Raw genomic sequence first — 21956 nt, 5'->3', positions numbered from 1 at the left:
GACGTATCCCTCCCTTTCTTGGATTGTAAGTGCCATAGGTCACTCGGATGAGACTGCTGCCATCGCTGTGCTACTCGAGAGAAATTAGTACCATTTTGCCCTATTTTACTGATACGGTCAGCTCTGAGTTTTGATTAAAGGCTCTGTTTTACAGTTTGGTAATAAAAGTGAACAGTGTTGTGGACAGATGCCTTTAGGGAATTGGGGAGGGCTGATAATTCGTCAGTCTTTGAGGCTCAGATTGCTGCTCGTAGGATAAAGTGCCCTGCTTTTGTGTTTGATGGGTAGTTCCTCTTTAGGGAAAATTAAAAAGCTGTGAAGGTGGGTCCCATGTCTCCCTTGCCTCAGGAGTAAGTAGTGTGGTAGCTTCCATCGTGGCATGGGTGGACAGAGAGACAGAATCATAGCAGGAACCCTTCAGTTGCTATTAAAGTTCTTTACGGTCTATTGTATACTTAGCATATGTTTTCAAGATAGTCAAAAATGTAGAAATGACTGTAATGGCTCAGCCAGAGTTACTTTTGTGGAAATAAGACATTATTCTATCAATATACATGGATCACAATTTTCAGTGGGAGTCTTTCCTCCCCAGACCTTAATTTGAGTTGTTTTTTCCATTACAGTCTTTCATATTTCCATGAATGTTCAAATAATGACAACAAAAAAGCATTAAGACCCAGAGAGGGAAAACTTCTGAAAATATACAGCTTTTTTTTTTTTCTTTCTAACTTTGAAGATAATGCTGTTTACTATACAGAGGGTATAAGATGTTTCCACAACTCTATTTTTAAATAAATGTTTGAACCTGGCTGTCTGTTTTGGAAACTGCAAACTCCCATGTAGGCAAGGCCATTCACTGTATTTCTTAGGTTGTCTGACATTTCTCCAGCTGTTATTTTCAGGTCTCTGGATTTGTTATGAATTTGTAGGGTTTTGCAGAATGACAGTTGAGTACTTTTTTTAGCTTCTGGAAATTGTCCTGGCATGCTTTCCTGTGAACAGAATTCTCAGCTCCTATAATTTTAATTCTGCTGAAGTTAGCTTGTGTGATGCTTTTTAATTTTTTAAATTTATTTTATGTTTTATATTGGAGTATGGGCTTCCCTGGTGGCTCAGACGGTAAAGAATCTGCCTGCAATGAGGGAGACCCAGGTTCATTCCATGGGTCAGGAAGAGCCCCTGGAGAAGGGAATAGTACCTGCTCCACTATTCTTGCCTGAAAAATCCCGTGGACAGAGGAGCCTGGCGGGCTGTGTCAGACGTGACTGAGCAACTAACAACATAGCTGATGTACAATATTGTGTTAGCTTCAGGTGTACACATCTGATACTTTTTGCCAAGTAACTTACCTTTCTCCCCCATTTCAGCTGAGCTTTCAGCACAAGATCGGGATTCTGTACTGCAAAGCTGGCCAGAGTACCGAAGAGGAGATGTATAACAACGAGACGGCAGGTCCAGCTTTTGAAGAATTCCTTGATCTGCTGGGCCAGAGAGTGCGGCTGAAAGGATTTAGTAAATATCGAGCTCAGCTGGACAATAAAAGTAAGCTTCAGACTTGGGTGTCTGCACAAATTTAATTCCTCAAGGGTAGGCACACCGCAGACGTCTGAGTGGTCCTGCGCCCTCCTGTTCCTGACCCCAGCAGCGGCTGAGCCAGCTTACTGGGGGTGGAGTTGCGATTTCCTCAGATGAGCAGGGGGGCTTCCCTGGTAGCTCAGGTGGTAAAGTATCCATCTGCAATGCAGGAGAGCTGGGTTCAATCCCTGGGTTGTGAAAATCCCCTGGAGAAGGGAATGGCTACCCACTCCAGTATTCTTGCCTGGAGAATTCCATGGATAGAGGAGCGGGGTGGGCTACAGTCCATGGGGAACCAAAGTTGGACACGACTGAGCAACTAAGCACACCCATGTACTCAGATGAGCAAGGAAAGCACATTTCTCAAGGGCATTGTGTCTGACATAATCTCAAAAAGTCAATTCTTCCTTTGTGACAAGAGCAGAGATGCCCCAGTATTCTGTGAAGAATCCTTTAGTATGTTCTTTTTTCTTCTCGCCTCACCTCTGTGTTCCACCCTGTCCCACTGCAGCTTGACCAAACCTTGCGTTCATTTCTGAAACGTCTAGATATTTCCACATCCATGCAGGCCATGCTTGCAGCCTTATCTTGCTCATAGCCTTTCTCATGGTATTGCCTGGGGAGCTGAAGCTCTGATTAAAAAGCTGACACATCCTGTTTTCCAAGGACCTTAGTCAGATTCTCTCAAGCAGGGCACCTATGGGTTCCCTCCTATGTGTGAATTTGTCTTATCTCTCCATTTCGATAATCCTGTTCCTTATGGTCCTCATAAACTCTAAATATTCAGCCTTTGTATCTGTGTTGTGACTTAGTTGCTCTCAACACACCTGAAAATACCAGGTAGGGTAATGTTGTGTATTTGGGGAAATTCCGCCTATTGTCAAGCAGTGATTTGCTTGCCCTTTTACTGAAGAGTGAGTAAAAGGTGGATCTGTGAGGGCATCCAGCCCTCTAGGAGGGGTCAGTGGGAACCTGTCCTGGGGGAGCGTCAGCCAGGATTGGAACCAAGGCCCTGGGGCCCAGGGCTCACCTTGCAACCATCAACGACACGTGCCTACAACAGAGCGGTGCCGCGCTTCCTGTGCCTGGCTTGGCATCAGTTCTGGGGTTTTAAAAAAAAAGTTACCTGGAAGATAATTGCTTTACAACACTGTGTTGGTTTCTGCCATGCGACAGTGTGGATCAGCCGTAAGTATCCGTCTGTTGAGCCTCCCCACCGCTTGAGCGCCTCCCGTCCCACCTTTCTAGGTCGTCGCGGAGGACGGGGTTGAGCTCGCGGTGCTGTGCAGAAGCTTCCCGGCAGCTGTCTGTCCACACGTGTGCTCTCGGTCGTATCTGACTCGTTTTTGACCCCATGGACTGTAGCCCGCCAGGCTCTTCTGCCCACGGGATTCTCCAGGCAAGAATACTGGAGTGGGTTGCCATTTCCTCCTCCAGGGGGTCTTCCTGACCCAGGGACTGAACCTGAGTTTCCTGCTTGGCAGGCAGATTCTTGGCCACGCATCTTTGTGTATACATGACAGTGCCGCTTCATCGGTTCCTCCTCACCTCTCCTCTCACTGTGACAGCAAGTCCATTCTCTGTGTCTCCGTTCCTTCCCTACAGACAGATTCATCAGCACTGTTCTTCTAGATTCCATTGACACGTGCTTATCTGCAGTATTTGTTTTCCTGTGTTTGAAAGTGACACTTAGAGGATAGATCACAATATCTGGAGAAAAGTTGGCTCACGTACAAGGCCCTGAGTGTCATGTCAAGGTTGGAGCTTGACTATTACGGTGAATGTGTTTGCTCATGCCTCAGAAATGTAAAGGTTAGAAAATAATATATGATACCTATTGTGAGTGTCCACTTCTTTTAAGAAAGCTCATTGAGGCCTTTTCTGAATGTTCTTTCTTTTTTCTCTGGCAAGCTCCCCTTACCTACAGACTACCATGCAACCGCTAAGCATGCTGCCCTTAGGGACGCCTTCCTGAAGAATGAGCTCATTCTTCATGGGCTCATTGCTGCTCTGCATGTCTGCTGTCCTTCTGCTGTGGGAGGGGTGAGGGGACATTTTAAAAGCTCCTGATGTATACATTCCATAACACTACAGCGTAGATAGTGCAAATACTTTTTCTTCCCCTATGTACAGAATTGACATCAGCTTTGAGTTTTTATGACCTAGGAGATATCTTTAATACATTACAGATGTCATGCTAATCATGTTAGCTCAAGGAAATAAGAACAAAATTTTGACATGTTGATTCATATTTTTATGAGCAAGGTATTCTATGAGAGACAAAGAAATCATGGCACATCTTCCCTTTAGAGGAACTTTCTAACAGTTGTGTTTCATAGAATGGTCAGATGAAAGTTACACCTTTTATGCAATGGGCAAGAGAATCTTAAGTTCAGGAGAACTGTGTTTAATTTTTTAATGTTTATTTATTTATTTTTGTCTGCACTGGGTCTTAGTTGTTGCATGTGGGGTTGGCAGATGGGCATCTCGAGTTGTTGCCAGTGGGCTTAGTTGCCCAGAGGCATGTGGGATCTCAGTTCTCCAACCAGGGATTGAACCCACGTCCCCTGCATTGGAAGGTAGATTCCTAACCAGTGGACCACCAGGGAAGTCCCCCACTGTTTCCGTTTTAACTCTCCCTGCTGCAGGACCTTGGTAAAATCTGGGCCATATTTTATTTACAAAGAAAATTCAGAGTATTTGGGCTAGAGTATCTGAGATGTCCCCTCCAGATTTAAAATGAGCTGTTTCTCTCTTGAGTACAGAATGACATGGGGTAGGCACCAAAGGGCCATGAGCTGCTGAGTTGCTTTGCTGAGCTGTAGAATACAGACCCCAGGCTGTGGCCACCTTTCTTTAGTTAGGTGCAGAGAGAGAACCAAAGACTGCCACAGATGACCCTTCATCTCTTTTTCAGTAGAAGTATTTGCGGCAAACCCCACCAAGCTTGTGAGTTTACCTTTTCCGTTGCCATACTGATAGCTGAGATGAAAACTTTAAAAATGCTTAATTTCTGAAATTCATCCTTTAGTATGCGCTTGAGATAGACAAGCTATGACCACATTTTTTAAAATTTCTCCCCCTTCCCCTCAGAATTGCACTTTTCTTTTTTCATTGCAATTTCCTGAATCTGAAGCCCACTGACCGGACTCGTAAGCATCTGTCAGCACTTCTTTTACTGAATTTTAAACATCGGAGTAAGTGTTGCGATGGGAGTCCTTGAACCTGCGGGGTTAGTTCATCTTCTCGCCTTCACTGTCATTTCTTCATGGAAAGAACAGTCCTCGTTCCTTCATGACCAGCCTGCTCTCTTCCAAAGCCACTTTTACTGTCAAGATCCTAAGAGAAGACAGTTGAAATGGAGGATTACTCCCTAAAAAGTCCTATGAAAAAATAACAAATATGCATTTAATGAATAGTTAAAAGAGAAAATGTCTTTATTTGGGGACTTGATAGTATACAGCTTATTAGATGAATATACTCTCTGACCATCTGCAAGTTAATCTACCAATATCCATAGATAAACATTCTACATACTCCCCTTACTCGTGAAATTGCCTTCTATGCCTTCTTTTCAGTGCAAAACTGTATATTTTTTTTCTAAAGTATTTTCAGGACTATTTCTGAATTGGATATAAATGCTGGAAATAAAATATTATGTGATTTAGAAAGAAAATAATAAATGCTCATGAAGATTAAGTGTTTTAATGTTTTTAAAGTAGAAAGTTTTAAATTTCAGATTTAAAAAAAAAAGAGAGTTAGCCCTAGGTAACTATTTAGAGTTTTCCCAGTAAACCCAATGGAATAAACTTCATTTTAAATAATATTGAATGGTATTGTTCCTTGTTCTTTAAAAGGTGGAAAAATAGATAGAGCTCAAGGATTGAGAAAGACAGTAAGAACTGTTTACCTCTTAATTTCTGTTTATCTTTTGATCTTTATCTGTATGCAAGGTGGTTCAAAACCCCATCCTAAAATCATTACTTAGATGTTTCGTAGTCACCATGTTGGCTTGGCGTCTGAAATTCTCAGTGAGGTAATCTGTTGATGATACAGATGGGTCTTGAATTTGCAAAGAATCGCTCTGCTTTTGAAAAGATGAATAGCTGTATGATTAACAGGGATTCAGATGTCATCGTTTTTTAACACGTGTCAGTGCATAATATACAGTAAGAGATCTCATTCATTCTCCTTGGTCTTAATCATATGACTGCATCGTCGCATTGCCTGTTGAAAAGAAAATTAGTTCCATGATTCTGGAAAGAAATCCTTAATATCTTTTGGCCATATTTCCATACGAAGTCAATCCTGTTTCATTTTTCTGAGTTCTGGAGGGTCAAGTGCCCAGGAATAACTAAGAATTAACTGTAAACACACACACACACACGTGCAATATGGGGCAAGGACAGCTTCTGACTAGCTCAGCCCCATCTAATCATTGCACCCAGACCTGCGCCAAACCATACCTCCTCCTCTTCTCTTCACCTGAACCCCTCGTGGCTGAAGCATCTCTCCCATGTGGGTCATCAGCCCTGGGAAGGCAGGAAGGCAGAAGAGAAGAGAGGGGAAACCATGTGCTCAGTAGAAACCACGTGTGAGAGCAAATGAAGAAAACCCAGGCGGCTACTACGGGCTGGAAAGTGGTAGGAACAGTGCCTGGTGTGAGAGCAGCGGGGCCGCCACGGAGACACTGCTCCTTTATAGTTGGGCCGCCTGTTCCTTTCAGTTGAATTGCCTTTTGTGATAATGACCTTCTAAGTGTTGAATTGCTAATCTGCAGCGGCCTGACTTGTTCTTGTAATTAATCTTTGTTTTCAGCTGATTCTACAGGAACGCACTCCCTGTACACGACCTACAAAGACTACGAGCTCATGTTCCACGTGTGCACCATGCTCCCCCACACGCCCAACAACCGGCAGCAGGTACAGCCCCCCGCTACTTCCGCAGCACGTGCCAATCCAAGGGCAGCTCTTTGGTGGTATTAGTGTGTTCAGAGTTTGCAAAGAATTGCTAGGGTTTTTTGTTTTTTTTTTCCCTTAAATGCCATTAATAATCTTTGACTCTTATCATTGGGAAGCATTTTGGGTTTAAAGTGATTATTACTGCACAAGTTTCATTGCACTTTTTTTCTTACAAAACTTAAATACTCTCCCACACTCACCTGAATTGCTTGCCAAGCAAAACCTTAATGGGAACCAGTGTCGACCGTATTAATTACAATTTGCAAAAAAAGTCGATAAATGTAACCTGAACTTTGATTTCTGCATGTGGGTAGATAAGTTACTGTAAGAAAGTATGTTATAACTCACTCGTGGCATTCTTTAATTTTAGGAGTTTGATTATATTTGGGGGCAAACCCAGAGTTAAAGCAAAGTTTGTTTTCATGCTTAAGAAACCTTTGTTCTCCTGATGTCACTTAACTGCACTCATTTGCTCTAAATTAAAGCACCAAAGACTGCATGGTAATTGTTCAGTAAGTATTTGTCAAATGAATGAAACTTAATTGTTGCAGAGAACTGGCCTTTCTTTTTATGTGTTTTCTGAGTGCTTGTGAAATTCCATGAAGGTAGTCAGAGGATGCTTCTTTCCGAAGAGGCTACTTGTCCTGTCCCAGGTGGCAAGAGCCACCTTAGATCTCACAGCCAGGAAGAGAAGGAGGTCCCCGGCCCCCAGCCTCGTTTGTCCCGTTCGGGGCGGCAGCTCCTCTGTTTATTCATCTTCTTGTAGTAATTGCTAGAAGGGTTTTTTCTTCCTAACACTTGACCTCAGCTCCTTGTCCATCTTGTATATTCTACAGGGTTTTCTAGTAATCTGAGCTCTGCCCACTACCTTCAGAGGAACTATCTTTTGATCACATGTCTGTATGTTTTTTATGAGATGGAGATATAATCCCTAGATCACGTGTATGAATTTGTATACATATATTGTAAACTAAGAGATTTCTAGCTCTTAAAACGTTTATTTGGAATAATGCCATGTGGACTCACTAGATATTCAGTTCAGTTCAGTTCAGTTCAGTCGCTCAGTCGTGTCTGACTCTTTGCGACCCCATGAATTGCAGCACATCAGGCCTCCCTGTCCATCACCAACTCCCAGAGTTCACTCAGACTCATGTCCATCGAGTCGGTGATGCCATCCAGCCATCTCATCCTCTGTCGTCCCCTTCTCCTTCTGCCCTCAATCCCTCCCAGCATCAGAGTCTTTTCCAATGAGTCAACTCTTCACATGAGGTGGCCAAAGTACTGGAGTTTCAGCTTTAGCGTCATTCCTTCCAAAGAACACCCAGGACTGATCTCCTTTAGAATGGACTGGTTGGATCTCCTTGCAGTCCATGGGACTCTTATTAAGAAGCTCAATTTAGACCATGCAGTTGTCCTGCAGATACTTACGAATCATCCAGTAATTAAATTCGGGGTGAGTTGCTGCTCAGAAATCTCACAGGGCTTAACTCAAACCCAGAGAACTTGTCAGCACATTAGTAGAAATATAACGAGTGCCCTTGGACCCCACTTATGGAGCATTTGAACCCCAAGGTCTTGCCAGCTCCCCAGTCACCTGAGTCACTTAAGAAAAATTATTCATTCACTTGGCTGCATCAGCTCCTACTCACAGTACTCTTGACCTTCTGTTGCGGTGCGCTGGCTCTCTGCTTGTGGCACGCAGGCTCAGTAGTTATGGCCTGTGGGCTTAGTTGCCCCATTGCATGTGGGGTCTTAGTTCCCAGATCAAGGACCCAGCCCCCATCCCTGCATTAACCATGGGGCCGCCGGAGAAGCCCCTGGTGGACTCCAGACTGAATCCATCCGTTGTTTCTCAGGCGGCAACCTCTGGAATTCCAACGCTCATTTCACTTTGCTCTTACAGAGCTCAATACTAGATTCCTCTACCCCATTTTTATTGAACTGTAATTAAAATGGTGGTTTTATGAGTTCTTTATACCTGACTTTCTTTCCCTGAAACTATCCCTGAAAGGTCCTACACACAAAAATGTGGATGGAAGCACAGAGGATGGGGAGTGGGATACATGAGTGCTTTCAGTTTCCCAAAAGGGAGATTAAAAAAAAAAAAGTCCCTTGCACTGAAACAGTACATCACACACTCTATAGCCTAAAGACTTATTTGGTTCCATTTTCATTTTTCTTTTTTAAGTTGAGTGAGAATCCATGGTACTGAATAAGTTATGCTGATAGATTAGAGATTAAAAAAAAAAACTTTTGCTTTTTTCAGTTGCTTTAATATATACGGAATACGTATGATCTTATATGTGGTTCATTGGGAAATTTACATATTCAACATAGGTAATCACGTAAAAAGGATGAGAATGTAGGGTGTGGGATAAAAATCACTGGGCTTGCATTCCGAACTTAACTGTGGCCAGTTACTTACCTTGTGGCCTTGGCAAAGAGTCTTAGTCTCTCAAGAAATGTGATAATTATATAACGAGGATGGAGAAGGAAATGGCAACCCACTCCAGTACTCTTGCCTGGAGAATCCTGTGGACGGAGGAGCCTGGTGGGCTGCTGTCCATAGGGTCGCACAGAGTCAGACACAACTGAAGCGACTTAGCTGCAGCAGTGGTGTGTAATGAGGTTGCGGTCTGGGTAGCCAGTCATGGGTGCTTAGAACCTTGTGCTGAGGAGGAAGGAGTCTACACCCAAGCTCAAACAGACAGGATACTGTATGTTTGCGATCCCTTCTGAAGGTTTGGACGTGAGTATTGACACACGTGAGTATAACTGGACAAAATGATACATAACATCTTCCTCTTGGTGTTAGAATTCTGTGATTCTAGGGCTTTCTTTGAGGCTTCCTCCTCCTAGGTTGGCAAAAAGCTTCAGCAGAATAATATAGTCGTTAAGAGCAGGAATTCTAGAACCACATTTCCTAGCTACTATCTTTGTGATCTTAGGTCACAGAAAAATTTTCTATGCTTTATTTTCCTTTACTGCTGAAGACAGAGACATTTACCTCTTCTCTTTCCTGAGTATTGTATGCGTACAGAGACATGCCTGGAATGCAGAGAGCAGTCAGTTACCATTTGTGGAATGAATTAATGACTGTTTCTCAGTTGACAGAATCAGAGGAGTTAATATGTATAAAGCACTTAAAATAGTGCCTGGCACAGAGTATGCTCAGTAAATTTGGGGGGTTATTACAATTTATAACTTATGAGATATGGAGGACAAGTATTTTAGATGACTTAATTTGCATTTCATCTTCCTGTTCCCAATCCTAAAGATTGATCATGAAAAGCTAAGGCCTGAATAGCTAAGAAAATGAGGGACTGATTTTCAACAATTTCAGAAAACTATTTTAACTTTGATACTTGATACTTTGCTAATTGTAAGTTGTCATCAGAATATTCTGGTCATAGATCAGTGATGGCTCTGTGCAGTTTTGGAACATGGACTTTTCAGCTTTCTTGTGGGTTGTGCTGCTTTGCCAGATCCTCACCCACCCACCCTGTGCCCATGGAGTGTGTTACTACCAAGGGCGTAAGTGTCTGAAATGACCATCTGGGCTCATGACTGCTCTTTGAGGCCACAGCTTAGCACAGTTAACTGTCTGTACGTGAGTTGTGCCTCTGACGTCAGCCTCATTAACACCATGGTATCTGTGACTATTTAACTGGTCCAGACGCGTCCACATCACAAAGAATTTCTTGTGTTTGTTCTTATAATAAATCAAGCTGAAAGCTTATTCCAAGATGTAGTTAAAAAGTATTTAGAGAGTTCACCACAGTTGCAGAAGAGTTCAGTCTGACTCTTACAAAGAAAACCTCGCCAGACCTGGGGAGTGAAGAGGAAGCCCGTTCCTGAACGTTTTCCCTCTTCAGTGAAGTCCCCCAGGTCTGTCTGGCAGGCAGTCTGCTTTTCCCAGCACTGTCTCCCCTGGGTGCTTGTTCCCCTCCCACTTGTCCTGTAGACAAACCATAGTTAAGCTCTCCTGGGGTGTTATCAGTGGGAAGATCCGCACAAGTTAGCTCAAAACATCGCTTTAGCAGAGAAACATTTTTCTTCAAGCTAAGTATGTAAAACAGATAAAGGTAGTGTGGTCCTGGCACAGAGTAAGCCTCCTTTTTTTTTTAAAATGTTAGAACTGCTCTGTTTGGAAGGGGTATCTGAGATCCATGGAGGTCCCTAAGGAAAAAGACCAAACCCCTGGGTTTCTGAGATTCCATCTGAAGAATCCTGGTCTTTTTGTAGGGATGGACTTGACATCTACAGAAGTAATAGAGACAGAGCTTCTTAGGCTGGAGCCCCTTCACCATATAACTTGGGCAGATGGCCAGTTTGTGTATGCGCTTCTAAGTCCCTCATTGGTGCTGCTGAGGAGGTGAAATGAGAGTGTTAGTCGCTCAGTCGTGTCCTGCTCTTTCGTGACCCCATGGTCTGTAGCCCGCCAGGCTCCTCTGTCCATGGAATTCTCCAGGCAACAGTGCTGGAATGAGTTGCCATTTCCTCCTCCAGAGATCTTCCCAACCCAGGGATCGAACCCAGGTCTCCTGCATTGCAGGCAGATTTCTTTGCTGTCTAAGCCCCCAGGGCAGCTGAGGAACCATTCACCTTCATTAAGTTCTATGCAAGCAGGTCGTGACTGCTCTTGGATTCACCTATAAATAGGCATCTAGACTATTTTGGAAGCATAAGGTTCTTATTCAGCTTTTCATGATTAGCTTTATTCCCAGGCCAGAAAAAGGGATATACACTTACACAGTAAGAATTACTGCTTTTTGAGTAGGCTGGCACTACTCATCTTCAGAAGAGAAATAGTTGTATCTTCATAATCCTTTCTTATCTTCACTTTGTTATTAAATCATTAAAAATCCACATTCATGGTTTGTTTCTCCATTTCCAGAATATTCAGCTTTGCTTAACTGGTTTGTACATTTATTCTTGTCATTGTTAAAATATTGTATGTAATATATTTACGTTCGTTATATGGTGAATCAGCAAATGCATCTTTGAAGTGGCGATTAAATTTGGTATCTTCTTGCTGATCTGAGATCAGAGTGATTGTGGTCACTTTTCTATGGAAGTGAAAAGGCAAGGTTTTCCTTCTTTAAGTATAGATCCTCTGTATTGATGTGGTAACGTGTGTGGGTTTTCCCTCTCTATCTTATTACTCAGACTACTATTTCCTGTTCACTTTTTCCATTTCATTATGCAGGAAGCGCTATAGATGTCTCTTAAAAACGAAAGCGAAGTTCTAACCACTGGTGTGTGCTTTTCTGAGTAAAGAGTGTATGGGTGGGGGCGATGCTTGCACGCACGTGTGGGGTGTATGTTCCGTGTGCGCTGTGCAAAGTTACGGGAGTCTCTGAAGGAGGAGAAGCTAGCCCTGCGTGTAAAGAGGAGACCCTTCTGAGAAAAATACTTGGTGGCACTGGGTCTAAGTTGCAGCATGAGGAGTCTTCAGTCTCATTACAGTGTGTGGGATCTCTAGTTGCAGCGTGTGGGATCTAGTTTACGACTAGGGGCTGGAACTTCCCCACACCCGCAGCTGCACTGGAAATGCGGAGTCTTAGCCACTGGACTGCCAGGGAAGTCCCAAGGGCAGACACTTCCTAAGCAGAGTTAGCAAACACAAGGTGCCTACTGCAGCGACTAGCAACAGGCGGCTCTCTAGAAGGGGGTTGTGACCAGTCAGACTGTGGGAAGGATCAGGCCAGATCAGTCTTTATCAGCCCTGCTCATCCTGCCAGACTTTCTCATGACACCTGAAGGACTGAGATCCAGAATTTATGATTGTTGTTTTGAATGGGAATACATTTCATATTTTGCTCACTTCTGCACTCATCTCTTTGAATTTCAGAACTTGTAATCATTAAACAACGCAGTTTTCTCTTTGAAATCATGCTCATTTTCACCTGTTTGCTTTTTAAGACAAGAAAGTCTCTCTGGAGATCTGCCTTCTCCAGTTTCAAATTAAGCTTTCACATCACTGACGTTTAGAGGTGTTTTCTGAACCACATCTCACCTACTTTCTCTTTCTTATATAGGTGTAGCCTCTTCTCCCCTTTCTTCCAAAATTAGGTATAGCATGTTTTGTTTTGCTTTGTTTTCCTATCTTGCTAGGTTTTTAAAAAAAGAATGTAACAGATGAACCTATTTGCACAGAGGCTAGTAGATCTCACCAGGTTCAACTTTATGCCATTCTTGATGTATACGAGACTGCCTGGGGATTGCTTGCTTTCACTTGCTTCTGGTTGTTGCACCAGGTTAAAACTGGACCTGTGAAACTCTGAAATTTGTTTAAGGAATTGAAAATTTAAACCCACATGTTGCTATTTCTGTAGCATCTATATGCTTTTTCATCATGGAATTGGGTGAAGAATCGTATTTTCACTTCCCTTGTCATAACAAGAGCTTATTCCTAGCTCACAGCTTGAATCCAATGTTGGGAATTTAGCAGAACTGACTATGTAAATCTAATATAATGTTTATTAACCCACTTTTTCAGTTGAAGACACTAAGTTGGCAGTCTTGGTGCCAAACAACTGTTAGGAGCTTCTTATGTCTAGAAAGGCCTAGAAGATGTCGTCATTTCTTAATTCCTGAAATAGTGTCAGGGACCTCTTAGTGACTAGCAGCTTGCCTTCCTGTGTGGACCACTGTGGTCTGTGCAGGCTGCCACGCCCTTTCCCTTCCACTTCTGGAGTCCATTCTACAGTTTCATTGACCAGTTACAACAGGATACAACTAACTACAAAAGAGAACCCTTACCTTTATATAAGAAATCCTTACCTATATAAGTAATAGGTTACCTATTACTTAGGTTATTTAATGTCCGACAATGAGTAATGTTTCTGAGAACTTGTCAGATGTATTACTTTAGTCTCTGAAGAGACTCAGGTATCCTGTTAATGGGCCAGGTGTTCATTTTCTTGCACTATTCTCTACAAAGAGCTTGAGATGTTGTTTTCCTCTTCTTAATGAATCCCCATGTTCCCCACCCCCACTTTTTCTACAAAATGCATTCTATGATCATGGTTGAATTAACCAGAATTTTAAAAATATTTCTAGCCCGTTTTACAAAGCACAAGAATACATTTTTAGTGGTAACAAATCCGCCTACCATTCCAGCAGATGTAAGAGGTGAGGGTTCCATCCCTGGGTCGGGAAGATCCCCTGGAGGAGGACATGGCAACCTACTCCAGTGTTCCTAGGAGAATCCCATGGACAGAGGAGCCTGACGGGCTACAGTCCATGGGGTCGCAAAGAGTCAGACACGACTCTAAGCGTCTGAGCACAGCCCATTTTACGAAGCAAAAGAATATGTTTAAAAAGACACAAAAGCAGACTGGCATGTTATCAAAATAAGTAGCCTTAAATTTTCCTTTAACTTGGGCATTAAATTTTGTGCTTCCCGAAGTGAAGTGTGGGATTGGACCCAACGTCTTCCTTCAGGAGGGAGAGAAATGGGTAGGAATAGCTACCTACACTTCACTGAGTAAGGCGCCAGACCACCCTGCAAGATTGGCCCGGAGGGTGGTCACTGGGGAAGAGGGGCCCAGAGTCCCCTGTGTGGCCTTGGCCACCTATCTTCTCACCAGTCTGAGAATTCCTGTGTTTTGAGGGAAGTACAGCATAAGCCACTGTATCTGTGCTCAGTGAATGCACTGAAGTCATTGTGAGATATTTTTATTTTTTTATACTTTTCATTTGTTCCTGAATTTTCTAGTCCTATTACAGTACATGTAAATGATATGTTTCCGTTTATCCGGGATATGAAGGAAGAATATCGTAGCCTTGTACCATTTTCAGCTTGTCGTGGTGTTTGTTTTACTATTTTAATTTAAAAAGTTTTAAGATATTTACTTACTTGCTTATTTGGCCACCTCGGGCCTAAGTTGCGGCTCGAGGATTCGTTGCCGCAGCATGAGGATTTGTCATCGCGTCTTTCCGGACCGTTCGCTGGGGTGTTTGAACTCTCTCTAGTTATGCCGTGAGGGCTTAGTTGCTCTGTGGCATCATGTGGGATCTTAGTTCCCCAACCAGGGGTGAAACCCATGTCCCCTGCGTTGCAAGGCGGATTCTTAACCAATGGACCGCCGGAGAAGTCCTCATTTTATTTATTCTATTCTATTTTTTTGGCTGCACCACTTAGCATGTGGGATCTTAATTCCACGACCAGGGGTCAAACCCGAGCCCCCTGCAGTGGAAATGCAGAGTCCTAACCACTGGACTGCCAGGGCGTCCCATGGTGCTTGTTTAAGATATATGTCCCTGCCTGCTTTTCTTTTCCTTCCATGAAATGTTTATTGTAGTTAACATTTGCGTCCATGATTGAATGGGTAAATAACACAGTGAATTTACGACTAGTTTGCTACTGATTTTTTTACATGCTTCTGAAGTGGCACCTCATACTTAAATATCCAACAAACATCTTTGAAACAACAGATGGCTCATTAATGGATATTAATATATCTTTCAAAACTTCACTTGGGCAGTAAAACGATTTTCATGTGTTTATAACTTTAACCGTGGGGATTTAAATAGGAATTTTCTAGCATAAGAATCAGTAATTTAACTGGCAAGCAGTGAATTCTGGAAGAATGGACATTTCGTTCCCACTTTTCCAGGCCTTATATCATGCTAAATCACAAGTCAGGGGCCTGACAGTGAAATCGTTTTTGTATCTGGGTTTAAAAGGTTTTAAAAGTCAAACTTAATGCTCTTTACACTGAAGTATGTTCTGTAGGTGCCAAATAAATTTGAACACAAGCTTGTTGCCTTTGTTAATGCTCGTAAAGAGAGATTTACTACCTGAGATTACCCTGTTCCTGCAGTGACATCACCGACTCCTGTAAAGATTACTGCCTCTATGAAAACCGAGGATCCCAGGCTCTGTGAGCACAGATCCTAGTGGCTTTGGGTGCATCAGCTTATGGGGTGTATGGGTTTATCAGCGTGGATTCAGAGTGTTCAGTGTTTTAGTGTGCAGTGTTGTGTGGCTGTGATTGTGTGTTTGTATCATTTGTTTATTCATATTGGGTAGGGGGTGTCTGCTGTGTCCTGGGCAGGCCGTTAGAACCCAGGAGGCCAGAACCCAGTCAGACACGTCTCCTGCCCTCCTGATGATTATGGCCTGACGCAGGAGAAGTAAGCCGAGACTTAAAAGAGGACAAGACAGCTAATGTGGTTGCCTTGAGCTTGGCGTGTGGCTGCAGGGCATGCGCAGTGTTGCCAAGAACATTTTTCCTGGTGTTGTGGTAGCTCAGACCCGCGTGGTCTAGGAGAGACTTGGGGTGAAGGGGGTGTTCTTGGCAGAAGGAGCATCTCAAGTAAAAACGTTCAGTGTTACCGCTATGGGGCTCCGTCTCTGCTGCTGCAAATGTCATTTATTGGGCTTTTCAGGTGGATTCTGTGTTTCCAACATGCATTTTAGAAAGGCCAGATTTCAGTTAGTTAGTTTGAAAATATTAGCCACCAAAATAACAGCCTTCTGTACTGGTTTTAAATTTTTATATATGCACTTATGGCTGAGCAGGGCGAATCCCAGGGACGGGGGAGCCTGGTGGGGTGCCGTCTGTGCGGTCGCACACGACGGAAGCGACTTAGCTCAGCTTCGGGTCTGTGTCGCTGCACAGGCGTTCCCCAGCTGTGGTGAGCGGGCTCTGCTCTCTAGTTGCAGCCTTCTCACCGGGAGGGCTGCTCTTGCGCGGCGTGGGCTCTCGGGCGCCCGCGCTTCTCCCGTTGCAGCATGTGGGCCCAGTAGCTGTGGCTGCTGGGCTCCAGAGCATGGCTCAATACCTGGCACGTGGGCTTAGTTGTCGTGCAGCACGTGGGATCCTCCCGGATCGGGGATTGAACCTGTGCCTCCCGCACCGGCAGGCAGATTCTTGAGCACGGAGCCACCAGGGAAGCCCCCAGCCGTCTGTATTTTTGTCGCAGACATGCACGTGTCTGTGGAAGCACGGACGCAACTGCGCCCCTGAGGCACTAAGTGGAGGACTTGGAACCACTGTACCTTCCCTTGGATGCCGTGCCGTCTCCTGCCTTCAAGTTGCAGAGCTTAAGCCACAAATCTCCTTAGAGCGATTTTGGCTCCAAATGGGCTTTTATTTCAGGGTTTAAAAAAAATGATAAAGATGAAAAGGAGGGAAAATGACAGTCACATTTTAAAGTAAAAGATAAACTTAAGTATTGAGGCTTTTCTCTTCATCAGTCTTGGAAGCGCGGCCACATCGAGGAAGCTGAACTTCCTAAGAACATCTCTGCTTCTCTAAAACAAACCCCTTGAAATTGAAAGCTGAGTGCATTGTATATACTTATATATCTTGTTTTTACAGAAAACCTTGTCTGTAACTGTGTGTGTGTGTGTTCACTTCCCTGACCACAGCTCCTGAGGAAAAGGCATATAGGAAATGACATCGTGACCATTGTCTTCCAAGAGCCTGGAGCACTTCCTTTTACTCCAAAAAGCATCCGGTCCCACTTTCAACACGTCTTCGTCATCGTCAAAGTGCATAATCCATGTACGGAAAACGTGTGCTACAGGTGAGTCAGCCGCCCCTGGCGCTCTGTGCTCCCAGAGTTGTTCCAACAGGTCCTCTTTTCCCAAAATATCTTTGTTGTCCAATTATTCTTTCAGCCCCTAATTATCCTTTGATATATTTTTTCTCCCTAATTACATTTCTCATGGTTATCATTCAGGTACTTTCTGTAAGTACCTTCTTCCCATTTTGAAACAGTGAAATTCCCAGCAGTTCATGAGTGTAGGTGACACCTTTCCTCAGCATTCAGCATCATCCAGCCCTGCCAGCGCCATCGCTTGGTGGATAGCAGCCCCAGAGGTGGATGATGCGGCCTCATGAGCGCTTCCCTGAATGAAACATATGGTGATGGCGCAGTATCTCTCCTTGTCCAAGGTCTTGGAAACACTTACACTTGTGGGGCTCTCAAGACGGGCGTTTGATGCTTTGGTGCTTTCGAAAGGCCAGCCAGGCACCGAAGAATCGCAGGCCAGTCTGGCGGGGCCTGCCTTTCCTCCAGCCCTGCCCTTCTCCGGGAAGCGGCCGTCTAGTGGGGTGCTGTTGGAAGAGCGGGTCTCTGACCTGAGTGAGGGTCCAGATCTCCTGCCAGGTTTAGAGCTTAGTTTATTTTTGTGTGTCAGTTGCTTAGTCGTGCCCGACTCTTTGCAACCCCGTGGGCTGTAGCGCACCAGGCTCCTCTGTCCATGGGATTCTCCAGGCAAGAGCACTGGAGTGGGTTGCCATTTTCTTCTCTGGGGGATCTTCCCGACCCAGGGTCAAACCCAGGTCTCCTGCATTGCAGGCAGATTCTTGGCCATCTGAGCTTTAGGGAAGTCCTTATTTTGGGGGCCATTCAATTCCTTCTCTGAAAACTAAGGATAACAGTATTGACTTCAGTGTGTAGTTAAGAAGAATGAATGCTCAGAACGACTTTTTATTTAAAGAAGTGATATTTGAAAAAAAAAAGAAGTGATATTTGAAAAAAAAAGACATCTAGCCTGTATAAAGGAAGCAACTGCTTAGTTGCTCAGTCATGTCCAATTCTTTGTGACCCCATGGACTGTAGCCAGCCAGGCTCCGCTGTCCATGGGGACTCTCCAGGCAAGAATACTGGAGTGGGTAGCCATGCTCTCCTCTAGGGGATCTTCCCGACGCAGGGATTGAACCTATGTCTGCTGCACTGCACATGGATTCTTTACCGTCTGAGCCACCAGGGACGATATGCCTAAATCCAATAACGTTAGTGCAAACATGCTCATTTGGCTTATTCTTTTGGGATCTCCCCCATGAATGGTAATTATGAAGAATCATCTTAAATGAACTTCCCTAACGGATTGGAAACATGAGCCTAGGGCGTTCTTGTATTTGGTGTTATTTTATCTGCTGCTATTTTTAGGTCAAATTGGGTATTTTTAATTACTTTCTATTTTTAGTTTATTCTTCTATCATGAGGTGGTTGATTAGCACAAAAAAATCTTTAAAGATAAGTAATACCTTTTCATTTTTATTTCTTTAGAGCTTTCTAGATTTAATTAGATTACTGGGGGTGCCTTTGATATAGATCTTGCTTATAAACAAAGCGGCTTGCATTATGTTTTCTGTGGTGAAAGACAGTGTATACAAATGGTTCAAAGACAGGGTCATTGCCTTTTGAGAAACCACACGTTATTGCTAAGTTATCATTTACTAATGAGGTTCAAGTGTAAAGCAGCAGAATGCTTCAGGGTTTTAAAAGTGGCTCATAAACATTCATGGGCTTCCCATGTGGCTCAGTGGTAAAGAACCTGCCTGCCAATGCAGGGGACATGGTTTCAGTCCCTGGGTCGGGAAGATCCCCTGGAGGAGGAAACGGCAACCCCCTCCAGTATTCTTGCCTGGAAAATCCCCTGGACAGAGGAGCCTGGTGGGCTACAGTCCACTGGGTCACAAAGAGTCGAACATGAGTGAACATATACACAACACGGCAGAGTTTGCTTGTCTGTCCCAAACACAGGCAGTCCTTCCCTGTCCTTTCATACTAGCTGAGGCCCCGCCCAGACTGTCTTCTGTCTTACAGCTCATTTTCCCAGAAACAATTAACTCTGTTACAGGGTGTGCAGGTTGCAGCAAAGGTGGGAGATCCCTGGGGACCTTGATCTATTTAGAGTCTCACCAGCTACATCCCAGAAGATTTCACACCTGCTTTCATTTCTTAACTCACTTCTTCCAGGGTTTTCTACAGTGAAGAAAGTGAAGCATAGATGACTTCCTTTATCTATCTCAACACAGAAAATATCAGCCTGGGCAGATGTGGGGTTGACTCTCCTTCTCGGTCGGCAGACGCTGCTCAGTAGTTGGGGAGTAGATACTGGAGGGTTCATTCATTCACTCACTCCAGTCTTTCATCTGCTAATTTATTAATTAACTCTCATTCCAAAACAGATTTGAGGCAGTGAAAGCTTCTGTCTGATACAGGGGAGCATTGTTGGTTTTGCCATATTAAAATGATTGCTATCACTCTATGTTTGAAATATCGTAAAAGGTTGTTTCCATAAAATCTTCATTTAGACTTCCAAAATGTGATCAGGTGAGCATTTCCTTAAAAAAAAAGGGACATTCAGAAATTTTGGCTCTGTAAGGATGGTCCCTGTGCCCAGTGGTGCGCCAGCAGGGCAGATCTCACTGTCAGCTGTTGGAGGGTCACTGCCTCTCAGTGGTGACCAGCCACAGAATCGAAAGAGCACCAACCTGGCTGCACACCCATTGCCCCTGCCTTAGTCAGCTCGCACAGTCATGGTGCAAACCAAAGAACTGGTAGTTTATATGGCAGACATTTATTTCTCGCAGTTCTGGAGGCTGGAAGTCCAGCGTCACGGTGTTGGCGGGTTTGGTTCTCCCTGAGGCCTCTCTCTTGCCTTGCAGATGGGCGTCTTCCTCCTGTGTGTTCACGTGGTCTCTGTTCTGTGTGTCTGCATCTCTGGTTGTCTTTCTGTGTGTCCATGTTTCATTTTATAAGGACACTTGTTAGATTGGATCAGGGCCCTCTGTCATGATCTCATTTTGACTTAACTATCTCTTCGAAGAAAAGACCCAGCCTCCAAACAGAGCCACTTTCCCAGTTACTGGGGTTTTGGACTTCAGCATACAAATTTTGAAGGGAGGCAACTCAGCCTATAGCTCCCCTCCCCTGCATCTACTAAATTGGAAGTTTTGCTTAAAAACAAAGAAAAACTTGATATCCAGAGGTGTGGGAAAGAAGAGGCGGTGAAGTAGATGGCTTCAGTTGAAGGTGTGCTGAGCAGTTACACTTCTGAAGGTAACTGTCATGGCATCGCAGTTCAATTTGTTTCTCCTTTTCTCCCTCAGCGTTGGAGTTTCTAGGTCGAAAGATGTGCCACCATTTGGCCCACCAATTCCCAAAGGTGTCACTTTCCCCAAGTCGGCAGTATTTCGGGACTTCCTTTTAGCGAAAGTCATCAACGCAGAAAACGCAGCCCACAAATCGGAGAAGTTTCGAGCGATGGCCACTCGGACGAGGCAGGAGTACTTGAAGGACCTGGCGGAGAACTTTGTCACAACTGCCACCGTGGACACCTCCGCGAAATTCAGCTTCATCACTCTGGGCGCCAAGAAGAAGGAGAAGGTGAAGCCCAGGAAGGATGCCCACCTGTTCAGCGTGGGGGCCATCATGTGGCACGTCGTGGCGAGAGACTTCGGCCAGTCTGCGGACATCGAGTGTCTCCTTGGGATCTCCAACGAGTTCATAATGCTGATCGAGAAGGAGTCCAAGAACGTGGTCTTCAACTGTTCCTGCAGGGATGTCATCGGGTGGACATCCGGGTTAATGAGTATCAAGGTGTTTTATGAACGAGGAGAATGCATCCTTCTGTCCTCAGTGGACAGCTGTGCTGAAGACATCAGGGAGATTGTCCAGCGCCTGGGCGTAAGTACAGGTTTTGTTCTTCCACCGCCCTTAGGCCTTCAACTTCATATTCATAGCTTCCGCTGTGGAAGTTCCACCCCAGATGTGTTACCTGGGGAGTGAAGTACTTTTCCTCATGGGTAGAGCTGATTTTAAACACTGTCCTTGTGAGCGGTTACTGAATCCATGAATGGTGGAGAATCATCCATTAGCAGTTGATCAGAAATGAAAGTGAAGCCAGCTTTCCAAAGGGAACATTGGGCCTTATTTTTATAGTGGTTGAAGGAAGGACAGGAGAATTGACGAGATGTTGTGTGTTTGTAGAGACTTGCATGACAGTATCTGGTCAGAGTAAGCCCTATTTGCCCCTTCAACTCTGTGCGTTTTTATGCAGTATTTCTGTTTCATCTGCCAGATTAAATATGTTATTAATCTTGCAGCCAGTTTCTTGCAGAGGTTTTATAGAATTACCTAGTAAGTTAGAAAGATTTAAAAGAAAAAGTCATGAAAGAGATTGTTATTTGCAGTACAAAGCAAAACCCTTCAGTGATGTCCATGGTATTTAGCAGTTGTATTTATAATTCTTAGTATAACAAGGAAGATACAGATTTTAGTTTGAGTACATACAATAGAATTATAAGGATAAATCAAATAAAAGAACAAAATATGATTTGACGAAAGAATTTTTCATGTGTAAATCTTCCCCCAAGGGGATGTGTATCTGAGTCATTAGAAAAGATTTAGTCAGTTATGGATCATGAGAAAAAGGAGAAATTATACCCATTTCCTGCCCCCTTTCCTGCCACCAAATACAAATTTTTTGTTATTCCAGACCACATAGAAGAGACAATGCAATCAAGGCGGTGTCTGCTGGCTTTGGAGAAATAACGTTGTTATTTGCAGGCACTCTTTACAGGAAGGGCCTCAGTGTTCAGCAGTATTGAGGGCGTATGTGGACAAACCGTGATGTGATTTGGGGATGATTAAGTGTGTGATCAGTTT

The 21956-nt window shown here is 44.0% G+C and overlaps 1 protein-coding gene across 23 annotated transcripts in view; it reads left to right on the top strand.

The window, feature by feature from the left end:
• Positions 1-21956, top strand: part of SIPA1L2 (signal induced proliferation associated 1 like 2) — a 247224-nt gene that overhangs the window by 159736 nt on the left and 65532 nt on the right. For all 23 annotated transcript variants that reach the window (XM_042241105.2, XM_042241109.2, XM_042241104.1 and 20 more), the window contains 4 exons: positions 1368-1542; positions 6394-6497; positions 16921-17078; positions 20399-20975. In XM_042241105.2, the coding sequence (XP_042097039.1) occupies positions 1368-1542; positions 6394-6497; positions 16921-17078; positions 20399-20975 (1014 nt within the window). The remainder of the gene's footprint in view (positions 1-1367; positions 1543-6393; positions 6498-16920; positions 17079-20398; positions 20976-21956) is intronic.

Source organism: Ovis aries, chromosome 25, assembly GCF_016772045.2.
Source record: "Ovis aries strain OAR_USU_Benz2616 breed Rambouillet chromosome 25, ARS-UI_Ramb_v3.0, whole genome shotgun sequence".
NCBI lineage: Eukaryota > Metazoa > Chordata > Mammalia > Artiodactyla > Bovidae > Ovis > Ovis aries.
This window is presented reverse-complemented; position numbering and strand designations above follow the sequence as displayed.